General features: G+C 34.3%; 2 protein-coding genes across 3 annotated transcripts; one reads left to right on the forward strand and one right to left on the reverse strand.

Annotated features, from left to right (window-relative positions):
* Positions 1 to 434: 434 nt before the first annotated feature.
* LOC18612011 (PHD finger protein At1g33420-like) lies at positions 435 to 5660 on the reverse strand. Of its 2 annotated transcripts, none has more exons than XM_018129936.2 (5): positions 5048 to 5660; positions 3797 to 3923; positions 2810 to 3025; positions 1719 to 2333; positions 435 to 1503 (listed from the first exon to the last, which is right to left on the reverse strand). In XM_018129936.2, the coding sequence occupies exons 1-5, from the start codon at positions 5370 to 5372 to the stop codon at positions 684 to 686; spliced, it is 2103 nt and encodes a 700-aa protein (XP_017985425.2). In that variant the 5' UTR covers positions 5373 to 5660; the 3' UTR covers positions 435 to 683. The 2 variants fall into 2 exon arrangements, with proteins under 2 accessions (XP_017985425.2, XP_088662171.1); XM_088806045.1 differs by having other exon boundaries at positions 4183 to 5190.
* Positions 5661 to 10077: 4417 nt separating this feature from the next.
* On the forward strand, positions 10078 to 12043 carry LOC18612012 (GDSL-like Lipase/Acylhydrolase superfamily protein). The gene is made up of 5 exons (XM_018120490.2): positions 10078 to 10541; positions 10715 to 10842; positions 10935 to 11177; positions 11351 to 11612; positions 11733 to 12043. The coding sequence occupies exons 1-5, from the start codon at positions 10298 to 10300 to the stop codon at positions 11951 to 11953; spliced, it is 1098 nt and encodes a 365-aa protein (XP_017975979.2). The 5' UTR covers positions 10078 to 10297; the 3' UTR covers positions 11954 to 12043.
* Positions 12044 to 12402: the final 359 nt, after the last annotated feature.

Genomic DNA, 12402 nt, shown 5'->3' on the forward strand with positions numbered 1-12402 from the left:
CATTTCCTTAGTGCTTCCAGACGTTTATGTCTGAACGGCTTTCTCCTTCTAGCTACCCTTTAGCAGGGTCCATAGCATGACCTTTGTCTGTAACTGTGAACCTCAACAAATAGACACCTCTGTTTTTTTCTGGCCCAAATTTATTTAAATCTCTTAAAAGTCCAATGGACAAATTATTCTGAGGTCGACTCCACCTAATGTTTTCGATTTCTTTTTAATTATGTCGTTCATCTTGTTTAAAATTTACTAGCCTTTTTTTAATTCAAATGTGTCACTCTACGTAGTTTGGTGATCAAAATTTATTATCCATCTCTCGTTTTAATTTGGAAGAAATTGACGGATCCCACGCAATTAAACAAACAGAGACACACTGACAAGAGAATAGAAAGACGAGCAGAGAGAGAGAGAAGCAAAAAGTGGAAGAGAAATCGAAATGAAAATGATTCTTCTTTGTACTTTTTCTCTTATTTTCTTTTCTTTTTTCATTTTGATTTTTTTTTATTTTTTAAATTAAATAAACTTCGCAAATATATACAAGAAAATAAAACAACTGGACAGAGAACAACAACTGCCTTGATGCCTTACGGCCAGTTTCCTTTTTATGTACACATCGATTTAGGCCCCGAGGAAAGCTCCCCTAGGCCCTGGAAAACACCAAAAACAACGAGATTTCAAGCAACACCTTAAGGAGTTGTCAAGCTCTCTCCATAGCTGCCAGTGCCACCCAGAGAAGAGACGGTCTCATCCTTACACTGTCCACCTGTTCGAGTCATGTGCAGAGACTCCCTGCACCTGTAGCAAACAAACTTCGCAGGCACTGCCTCCGAGTCTTTAATGCCGGAACACCTTGTGTGCTGCCACACCCCACAAACATCACAAGCCAACATCCTTTCCCCATCATCATCCTTAGCTCCACAAATGCAATCCACCGTCCACCTCTCAATCCCTCTTTCCGCCCTAAATTTACTAAGCCCGTTTTTCCCCAGGCATCTCCCTCGAACTCGAACTGATTCAGTTGACCCCAACAACTGCTTGACTTGGGTGGAATCCTCTACACCGCCATAGCCAAGCAACTCTTCAGCTTGGAATCTTCTGAATGCCAGATACACTTCCTGGAAAGCCTTTGAAGCTTCCATCTTGAGGTCTGATACAGTAGCATTTAGTGGTAACACAACTAGTTCTGCAGGTGGATCTGGGCCAATTTCTTCAGATTGATCCACAAGCTCCAACTGGCATGAAAGGCAAACTACAACATCATTCCCGCTTGATAGCTTCTCATGCTTGTAAACTTTCACAAATTGCTTGCAGTCAAGGAGCTTCTCAGCAGAGCTGGTGGCAAGATTTCTCGTCAGATCAGGCCCGTAACTCAACATGGTTTGAGGGTGGAGTATGGATTCATACAAGAATTTAAGGTCTCGCTTAAGCACTTCCTCAGAGGGGGGACAGTTTGCAACACGAAAATCATTGCCAGTGGTGGTTACGGAAACAGTTCCAGGCTCAAGTCTGTAACAGAACAAAACTACATATTAGAGTACGTATTGTAAGAGGTGTTTATATCATAACTGACATCGAACAAACAAAAAGGGGCGATAATAATAATCCTATGATTCAAAAGTTGTTCAGAGATACAAAAACCTGATGGCTATATAATATTCAGGCACGGAATTGTGCCAGCTATGTGTAAACTAAGAGGCATTTGAAGAGACCCAATCACATACCTAAACTCGAGAGCACCTGAATCAGGATTGCGCCTTGAACTAACAACCATTCCTTCTGCTGCCAGTTTTCCACCAAGTTCCATGAGGCAATGATCAAGGAGTTCTGGACAAGCCACTCTGCAGACAGCTCCCCTAAGAGCACGGTAGCTTACCCAGTTGGACCCAGACACGGCCCGAAGCACTCTAAACATGGCCTCTTCAACGCGTCCAACATCAGCTCTACTCCATGATACAACCCCATAAGAAGAGGTTCGTGGTTTCTTGCAGGTAGCATCCTCAACCCTAGAGGACGACTTATGGGCATCATGGATCAACCTCATCAGAAGACAAAAGAGATCCTTTATATTTACAAGCTCAGACTTTGATAAAGACTGGTAAAATGAGATAACATCTTGCAGTCGAGTGCTGGGTTTGCATCCTGGTGGAAGAAAGATGGATAACGGAAGGCTAGAAAGAGTTTCAACAGCTGATTTATAGGCATCAAATGTCAGGGCAAAACTACCAGCACCAAATTCATAACCCCAATCCCCATACCATGGGTGTCCTTTGGTAATTGCATGAAGCAGCCGGTACTCCAACCCATACTTTTTTGATACATCCATCACACTGACCTTCCTGTTTGTATGGAATCATCCAACACAGTTAGACAATAACTCAATGCCATGACTACGTTAAATCATACAGCTATATGCATCCAAGTAAAATGCAAACTTACAAATCAACTGTAATGGAAAAACAAATGTACTGATCATAATTTTATCTGAGATTACATACCGATCTTTTTTTTCATTTTTTCCAGAAAAAGAATTAACTAAAAGGCCCAATCAAATGTCTCCAACTCACTTACAAGGAATTGATATAAATTTAGAGGGGGGAGGGAGGAAGAGAGAGAGAGAGCATAGCTCAGATTTAATAAAATCATCTATATCAGTGAAAACATTGTCTAATTAGTCATATTATTTCCAGATTTATACAAAGAGAGAAACAATATTAGCAATAACATTGAACAAGATTTGCAAGACAAGGAGAGTAGTCAGCTGTTGGACACATAGGATCAAATTTGAAAGAAAACACACACTAAGATTTCTGACCTGACAGCAAGGGTTTGACATAGTCGATCCCAGAAGTCCATGATATGACATCCTGAAAGAACCCTGGAACCCCCTTCCCTGCCATTGACCCTAAGAAGGTGGCCATAACCATTAGAATGGATTACACCATGTAACAGATGAGTGGTGTCCTCCAATTGGTGATACACCCAATCCTCAAGATCATCTGTAGTTGTAACATGGCTGCATGACTTGCACCTGAAAAGAAAAATGGTACATAAAATTACAGCATAATTCATAAGGCCAACAACTTCATATATTTCGAAGGTGGTGAAAAGATAATAGATTAGCATGATCACCCGTGTAAAGCTAGCACAATACGCTAGTGCATATAGTAGCCACTTTTGTCAAAAAAAATTCATAGAATGCCCTCTTCAGCAAACTAACAGAAAATTCCAGTTTTCATAATAAAAAGAAAAAAAGAAAGAAAAAAAATAATTATTGCCAATAGATTCATCAATTTTTTTCAAAGATTGAACTCAAAAGGATTTAATCACTGTCAAAAAGATGCTTCATGACCTACAAATTCAAGACAACTAACAGAAGGTGACCTTAAACATCAAATAAAATGATAGACATGCATTGGACTATATGCAGAGCTTGGTAACACGTATGAACTTCAAGTGTCTTCTTGTTTCTATCATGTTTTTAAACTTGCAAATTGAGCTGAGGAAAAAAACATGTGACTATCATATTCTGAGAGATTAAAGTAAGTTCGACAATGTTGGGCAATCACACATAGCCTCAAAGTTCAGACCACCTTGAAAGTTAGATTTATTGAAGAAGTTGGAGAGGTAGCCAACTCTAACAAGGTTTGACCCCTATGCCATCCATGCATGTTAATGACCAAACATACATTACTAGCATACATAGAAGAAATCACATGTATAAAACATTACATGTACTAGACAAAGGAAGATAATTTTCAGTCCAGAGAAACAAATCTAATGAGAAAACAATGAGTTAGACCTTAATTCTGACAAATGCAGGATATCTCCACAGCGCACACAAGGTTTGTGGTAGCCGCCAATAGAATTACCATCAGCCTTTATGATGAAGTGGTAGCGTTTAGAACAAACTGGATGACCGCTCCACCCTAACCATTCAACATTATAGATAGATTAGGAAAACTCCTATCGATTAAAATTTTATTTATTTGTTAATAATAACCCAATAATAATCAATAATCAAGATGGTTCATGAATTCACACAACTACGCAACTATTCATGTTAAACGGAAAAGTCTAAAAAATCATTTCCATTTGTCCAATACAAGCAACTAGCATCAAAGGAATCAAATGCTAATTCTAATTTCCTACAATCCTAATTCCGGTAATAAACGCTGAAACATTTACCATAGCGTTCACAGCTAACCCCAAACAAAAAATCTTTGCTTAAAATATGTATAAATAAAAATAAATATAAGCGAATGCCGGATGACCTGTCAAAAGTCAATTGGATAAGCATGATGAGAAGTCAGGAGCAGAATATGACAAACAAAACTTAGGAAGCCCCCAGATACGAGTGTCTAGATTAGTAAAACAATCCCCCTTGCAATCACTCTTATTTACGACCATATGCCACTAAGAGTCTAAAATTAAGAACGATAAAAAGAATCGATGACAGCTGTGTGGCAGCGGCTACATGTGTCGCGTCACCATAAAAAGAGCCACCAATCAAACGCACGTGGGGCCCCCAAGATTCATAATAGAAAGAAAATAAATTATCAATCCAATCCAAACATCGAATAAAATAATACAATAATAAAAACAATCAACATACTTAAAAATGCCCATCTAAGATCACTATCACTACTGGGCCCCACTTTTACCCACTCCTACAAGTTACCCATTAAAATAAAACTGCTTCCATCTCGTCCCATTTTCTCACGAGACGAACACTTTTATTATTTGTATTTTTCAGAACTTAGATGTCCCATCTCATTGAGTTTCGAATTTATATTTTCTACTCTCACGAGATTATAACATTATCTATCTCATCGTTAATTTTTTTTCAATTTTCCAAATATAGAAAAAATAGTACCAACAAAATTGTTTTTTATTTTTAGTATTATTAAGTTAATTTATTAGGATTGCCATTTTCCCGCCATTTGCGAAAAATGCAACCGGTAACCGAAGTAAAACCGGAAACCCGAGAAAGTGCCTAGAGATGCGTGAAAGACACAGAATCGGTCAATGACTCGGTCCGAGTCCCACTTACCAACGACTCGGCACTGGTCGCAGTAGATGGATCTAGATCTAGCGACGTCCTCCTCCACCACGTCTAGACAAACCATGGTGGAGGAGGAATCAGAGCCGTCCGTCGCGTTACCGACCCTGAAGAGGATCTGCCAAGTCATCAGGTGAGGAAAAAGAGAAGTCGGAGGCGGCATTAGCGCGTGCTTCGTTAGAAACGACCTGATGTTAGCCCGAAACGGCATGGCAACGCTAGATCCCGAAGCTGAAGAAGGAAAGGTGAGGAAGTCGTAGAGATCGGCCGTTACTCTCCTCTTCATCCTCTTCACGGGCATGCCGTTGACGACCATAGTGGCGCGTGGAATCAGATTCAAAGCGCGTGAGATGGATCTGAGGGTGAGGACGAGCGGATCGGATGGGGTGAGGAGGTTTGGGGGGCGGCTACAGAGGAACAAAGGAAGAAGAGAGGGAAACGAGAAAAGGTTTGGTTGCTTAGCGGTAAGTGTTGGGATGAGGGAGTGAGTAGCTGTGGAGGGCTCTTTTTTTCTGATCAATCAATCAAATGTTTGATTGATACGGTGATATGGTTATTTTTGGGCTTTCCCTTTTTCCCACATCATAAATAGGTGGGGTAGTATCCTATGATAATTATTAATTAATTAGTTTTAAACTTTTATGATAATAAAGTACTAGTTTTCTCGAGAAGAGTTTTATGTCGGTTTTGGTTGGGGCCATGGGAAGTGAGGAAGGCGGAAGGAGCATCCAAATCTTTTCGTTTAATTAGTACCGTGATTAAGCCGTGGCTGCTATGATGACAAAATTACTTTATTACCCTCGAAGCAACCCCTAAATGAAACGAAAAGATGTAAGAAAGGAGGAAGTTAATGTAAATTTGGCTTTCAACACTACTTCCAGGAAGGTTCGCGCGGTCTCTAGGTCGTTTCTTTATGTAAAGCAGTACGAATTAAATAATAAATACTAGTGAAATACCGAATACTTTTTTTTTAACTATGAGAAATTACAAAAACCATTTTCCGATTTAATTGAAAAATGTACTTACCATTTTTAGTTTCAAAAATACCTTCTTATCCTTTTAACAAAGGTATTGTTGTTAATTATTAGTTAACCTTAAATAGAAAGCTAAATGAACCTTCTTGTTAATTATTTATTTTTTAAAAAATTTTATATTTTTTTAACTACAAAATTATGAATTTTTTAAAGGAAGCAAAATAGTCAAATTACAATAAAATAGTGCATAGAATGAAACTCCTATAATATAGTTTAGGAGGATTATATTTTAATTCAATTACATTATAAATTTATTGCACTTGTATATATTAATTTTTTTATAAATGTATTGAAATTATTTTTAGTTAAAATAAATTCATTAATTCTCATTGTATTTTCAAAATAATAAGTTTTGTCTTTTTATGTGAAAAAGTAAATTAAAATTTATGTTTTTTTATATGAAATTTATGATTATTTGAAAAGCATATAAATTGAAAAGTTATGTCACATTATGTGGCATAATGAGACTATTAGATTGTAAGTGATTTTTCATATTAAAATTATGTCTCTTAATAAAGTAACATATTAACAAAACACCTCTAAATTTAAAATTACAAGACATATTTTTATTCAAAAGTTTTAATATAAAAAGTTATGAATTATTATCTTATGTTATGAATTGTTATCTTTTCACAAAGTAATTATTGGAATAAAACTTTTATTTAAAAATTATATCGTGCAACATGCAATGGTATTTTTAGGAAATAAAAGTTCCTTGATAGAAAGGTTGTGCTCTTAAAAAAGATACACTTACAAGTCTATATTAAAGACTTGTTGCCAACCATTTTGATACATCAAACAAACAAAATAATAGTAGAAAATTAAGAGGAAAAAAAGTGTTATGTTATAAATAAAAATATTTACTTTGAGTTCCCTCCATTTATTAAAAGAATACAAATTTATCATATTCTACTTGTTTAATAAAATATATTTTAAAGTTAAACAACTTTATAACCCTAGATGTATCTAGCGATATACTTTTATAAAATGCAAGATGAAGTTATATATTGTTCTTATTGTATCTTTAAAACTATTTACATAATTTTTTTTTATATACTGAGTGGTAAGAGTAAAATAAATCTTAAAAATAATATCTATTAAAAGACATGCCTTAAATTCAATTTTGTCGATTTTTTTAAATTCCAACTAAATCTCATTTACACCAAAATTAATTTGGAAAAAATGTTTTGTGATTTAGAAATGTATTAAACAAAAGAAAAAAGAAAAATGAGGGAAAAAGAGAAAGAAAATAAACAAAATCATGATATTTTTAGTATTTAAAGAAAAAATTAAATAAATATTAGTTTGATTAATAGTATAATAACGGTAACTTTTTGAAGAGAGATACTTTATTTGCAATCAAATCTTATAAATGACAATTATTTTTTTCTAATTGAGTTATATATGATACACATTTAAATTATAATTAAACCTAATTAATAAACATATAAAGCTAATTAAATTTTTCAACCGTATTTATAATTAATTAAATTTCACAATTTTGTATTAAAAATAAAAACTCTTGGGACAAAAGGAAAGAAAAAATATACGAGATAAAAAGAGAAAGTAAAAAAAAATAGAATATGAATAAGAAGAAATAAATAACAATTAGTATCATCATCTAAAGTAATTTTGGTAATTACCGCTATTACTTTTCAGGCAGATAAGTTTATTTTCAACCAAACCTTAGAGAGTAAGAGAGTGTTTTTCAAACTCATAAAGGTAATCTCCAAGCAGTTTTTGTCTTTTAGCAGTAATTAAATAATAATTAATGTGATAATAGTTTTGGATTACTTAAACACCCTTACTGTTCCAACGGCTTTCATTCAAATCTCATCATTAGTATCTCTGGCGGAAATGCTTTAATTTTTATCTTTCCAAATAAATCAAAATTCTTTTAATAATTTAAAACATAAGAGATTTCATTAAAAACAAATAAGCTTAATTTTTCGGCATGTTATTAAATTCGTCCCTAGGTGGGGACAAGTACGAAGTGATTGGAAGCTAGCTACTCAATTAATTATGACTTAGTGATAGGATAAGGTCCAATGCTACAAGCCCAACCACAAGCCTTAATCAAAATTATGTCCAGCAATTAAGTCTTGCTAGGTCATTCTAGCAATAAGCTCAAATTCTCAATCAAAGTCCACTAAAGTTCAAACCTTTGAAACTTAACGCCGAAGAAAGTGTTACTTGCTCAAGAAGGACTCTCTAATACTCTTTAAAAAATTCTCTATAATATTAAGAAAAATTCAAATAAATTATAACTCTTTTATTATGTACAATTAAATCTTTTTATTTTTATTTAAATTTAAATAAAACTTTATAGTTAATATTTAATCAATTATAATTGTTAATGGTTAATCATAAAGACTTATTTACTTTAAAATAAAAATATATAAACTTAATTAAATATAATATAAATATAAATATTTATTTAATTTTTTAAAATAATTTAAGAATTTTATTAAGTATTATACAAATTTATTTCTTTTCCTTCATATTCTTCGTAAACCAAATAGGATAATTTGACTCATAGGAATAACGGTTCGATTTTGGACCGATTTGGAGGCAATATTGTTACCATGCTTAATTTTTTTGTAGGACTATATATATATATATCAATCAAATGATTTATTCTAATCAAATCTGAAATAACTATTATCGTCTCTTTTTAGTTATTTCATATGGTTAAGAATACAACATACATTTTTTTAAAAATGATTCATATAATAGTATAAATTTTCAATGCTTTCCATTATGACGAGCAATACTGTGTAGTTGCTAATTCATTTCTATTTTTACTGGAATAAAAAAAAATCTAAAGGTGGTGTTTGGTATTTTATTAGAAATGTGATTGTTATTAAATGTGATTGCTAAGAATATTATTGTTTAGAAGATAATTTTTTAACGTTTAGTATAATATAAGAAAATGATGATTGTAAGAAATGTGATTGTTAAAAAAATTATATTGTAGTATTTGATTTAAAAGCATTTTACTGAAAATGTAACGCAAATTTATAAAGTTATTTTTATATATAAAAATATAAAATTGAATACTTACCTTCTTTTTAATATAAATTTTTAAATTTACATTTTTTTATAAAAATTGATTAAAGTAAAAATTATAAAATTATTTTATAAAATAAGGAATAAATATATAAAAAAATAAAAACATCAAAAGACAACGAAATCCAAAAAGTGTTGAAAGTGGATTATTGGTGGGTTTTTTTTTATTGATTTACTTTGTTTTACCCTTGACAAAAAAAAAAAAAAAAAAAACTCAATAAGCTATGGCCTTAAAATGTAAAAAGATTATATCCTTCTTCCAAACACACCACAAAGTGCTGGAACAAAAATGTGATTGACATTAACAAAGCTTCTCAGCTTGACTTTTTGTCAAGAAGGAGAGGCCTATCTTGATGGTGGGTTTTGATGTTGCTGGTAAAATCACTATTTTGTATAAGGAAAAAAAATTATAATCACTTGAAAATCATTTTTAAAAAAAAGAAGAAAGGAGAGGATCAGATTATGGTGAAGATAATTTGAAAAAAAAAATTATAACTTCATTTTTAAAGAAGAAAGTAATTTTAAAAAATGATATTTATTTTACTCGTTGTGATCACTTTACAATAAAAAGATTTTCTCATATCTGTTTTATAAACCAAACGTTATAAGCACAGCCAATTAAAATATAGAAATCTTTCCTACTTATCTCATACCAAACGCCAATAGAGTTCGAACTTAGTACCCGTTATAACATAAGGTCCGCAGAAAATTGAAGTGCTGGCAGGTGAAAGGAAAACCCAGATGACAAGCAATTAATGGAAAAAAACCTTCGTTTTCCATGGAAATTTCTTGCTATGCAGTAAGTCAAATAACTGTTTACCTCGGTAAAAAGTACAAAGGCATGTCACAATTTTATCGAGGAGCTTGAAATATGAAAAGAGACGCTCTCCCTAAGCAGCCTGAACTAACGGACCAACCAAAAGGATTGGCTAAAGGGACAAGAAAATGCAAATAGCTTGCTAAAGACCATGAATATTATGAAACAAGCAAGCATCATCCCTCTCTCCTTTGACGGATGTTTGAAATAAGCCGTTTTAACAAATTTTCTAAGGGAAGCATCATCAATACCTCTCATTCACAGGATCATTTTTCTATGCTATTTCAAAGGAGGAGATCATAGAAAACAAAGTTGTCCCTGATGATGATGAGCTTTATCTGTTTGCTGCTTGCAGTCTCATTCTCAGAGTCAGATGGTATGGAGGTGGGACGGGCGCCAGCCCAGTTCCCGGCAATGTTTGTGCTAGGAGATTCCTTGGTGGATAATGGGAACAATAACGGCTTGAGCTCTTTGGCAAAATCCAACTATCTTCCTTATGGTATTGATTTCCCAGGAGGACCAACTGGGAGGTTCTCCAACGGAAACACCATCGTAGATTTCCTTGGTACTTTTTTTATTATTATTATATACATAGAGCTAACTTTAGAACTTGAATATGTCACCAGTTAAGTGAAATTAACTGAAATAACAATTATTTAAACTCAAAAAGACTTTATAAATCCCACCACAAGTCATTAATAACCTTATCATAATGATTTACATGTATACATCTTGCAGGAGATTTGTTAGGTCTTCCTCTTCTTCCAGCCTTCACTGCAACTTTCACTGGAGAAAGAGACGTTCGTAGTGGAGTAAACTATGCTTCAGCAGCAGCAGGGATCCTCGATGAAAGCGGACTAAATCTAGTAAATTCTTATCCAACTTTAGGTTTCCTTAAACATCTCTTGATTCAATGAATGAATGACTTAATTTCACCGCACGAGTCATCGTGACGCAGGGGGACAGGTTCAGCTTGAGTCAGCAGGTTCAAAATTTGGGAAGTACATTGAACCAACTGAGAAACCAAATGGATGAGGTGCAGCTGAAACAGTATTTGAGAAAGTCTTTAGTTGTGATGAACATTGGTAGCAATGACTACATCAATAATTACCTCAAGCCCTCATTTTATTCCTCCAGCTCCACTTACAATCCTGAAGATTATGCTGATCTTCTTATAATGAACTACGCAGGGCAAATTATGGTAAGACAATCTTCTGCAATCATATATATATATATTTATGTCCTCAAGAATGGAGAATTTGTGTTCAAATAATTTTGATTTCTGATATATGTTTATTGTTTCTTGAAAGCTGGAGTGAGTTAAAAAAGGGTCTGAAATCTGACTCTGAAGCAGTGACAGTGATTCATTTGTAGGCACTATACAGATTAGGACTGAGAAAATTTTTGTTGGCGGGCATTGGCCCCCTTGGTTGCATACCGAATCAGCTAGCTACGGGTCTTGCTCCACCAGGGAAGTGTGTATCTGCTGTTAATGATATGGTGAGAATTTTCAATAAGCGGCTCAAATCTCTTGTTGATCAGCTAAATGCTAACCACACCGACGCCGGGGCCATTTTTGTTTATGGCAATACCTATGGAGCCTTCAATGACATACTAGGTAGTCCTGCCACTTACGGTAAGTCCACCTTAAATCATCGTCACCAGAAACACGCATCAACCTATTCGTTCTTGGGGGTTAATTTCATTTAAATATCCTAGTTAAGAATGTTCTAATAAACTAGCATTGATTTTGCAGGATTCAGTGCCACAGATAGAGGATGTTGTGGCATTGGAAGAAATAGAGGGCAAATAACTTGTCTCCCCTTTTCAATCCCATGCTCAAATAGGGATGAATATATCTTCTGGGATGCGTATCATCCGACCCAAGCTTTCAATGAGATTATTGCCCAAGAGGCATACTCAGGCTCCCAATCTGCTTGCTATCCCATCAATGTAAAACAAATGGCTCAAGTCTGATTTCTGCTCCAACTCACGTTATGAGTGTAGGGCAAAAAAGAAGCATCACCCTTATTTTTGTCTAAAATGAAGTGTGATGATTACTAGTAATTTATTATTAAATTAATTAATTTTATATTACTATCAAAAAGCAAAGGCAACTCCACTTTGATTTTTCCGTTAATATAAGAAGAAAAAACACAGGAAAAATACCTCGCGGTTGAGGCTCAGGAGAGGATCACAAGAAATCCATTTCTACCAGTAGGCAGGGACCAGGGAGTATTCCTTTGTCTTTACCATAAAGTGTCAGCCGTCCGTCAAAGATATTTCACCCTCCCCACGCTGGCATGCACAAGCCCTTCACTCCCATTAAGCACAGGTCAGGTCTACTTTTGCAACAACATGGCACGTGACAAGCGTACTGAAAGATTCTTTTCCCCTCCCCCAAATTCCACTTTACAAGAGGGAAA

The sequence above is a fragment of the Theobroma cacao genome, chromosome 1, assembly GCF_053813885.1.
Source record: "Theobroma cacao isolate CCN51 chromosome 1, ASM5381388v1, whole genome shotgun sequence".
Taxonomy (NCBI): Eukaryota; Viridiplantae; Streptophyta; class Magnoliopsida; order Malvales; family Malvaceae; genus Theobroma; species Theobroma cacao.

Bases quoted from the DNA above. Each gene is read 5' to 3' on its own strand.
- LOC18612011 (XM_018129936.2), bottom strand. From the start codon at position 5,372: ATGGTCGTCAACGGCATGCCCGTGAAGAGGATGAAGAGGAGAGTAACG. The intron at 3,026-3,796 runs GTCTAACTCATT...TTTTCTTTTCAG, and splicing joins CTGCATTTGTCAGAATTAAG to GTGCAAGTCATGCAGCCATG. The intron at 2,334-2,809 runs GTCAGAAATCTT...CCATACAAACAG, and splicing joins TGTCAAACCCTTGCTGTCAG to GAAGGTCAGTGTGATGGATG.
- LOC18612012 (XM_018120490.2), top strand. From the start codon at position 10,298: ATGATGATGAGCTTTATCTGTTTGCTGCTTGCAGTCTCATTCTCAGAG. The intron at 10,542-10,714 runs GTACTTTTTTTA...TACATCTTGCAG, and splicing joins CACCATCGTAGATTTCCTTG to GAGATTTGTTAGGTCTTCCT. The intron at 11,613-11,732 runs GTAAGTCCACCT...TTGATTTTGCAG, and splicing joins AGGTAGTCCTGCCACTTACG to GATTCAGTGCCACAGATAGA.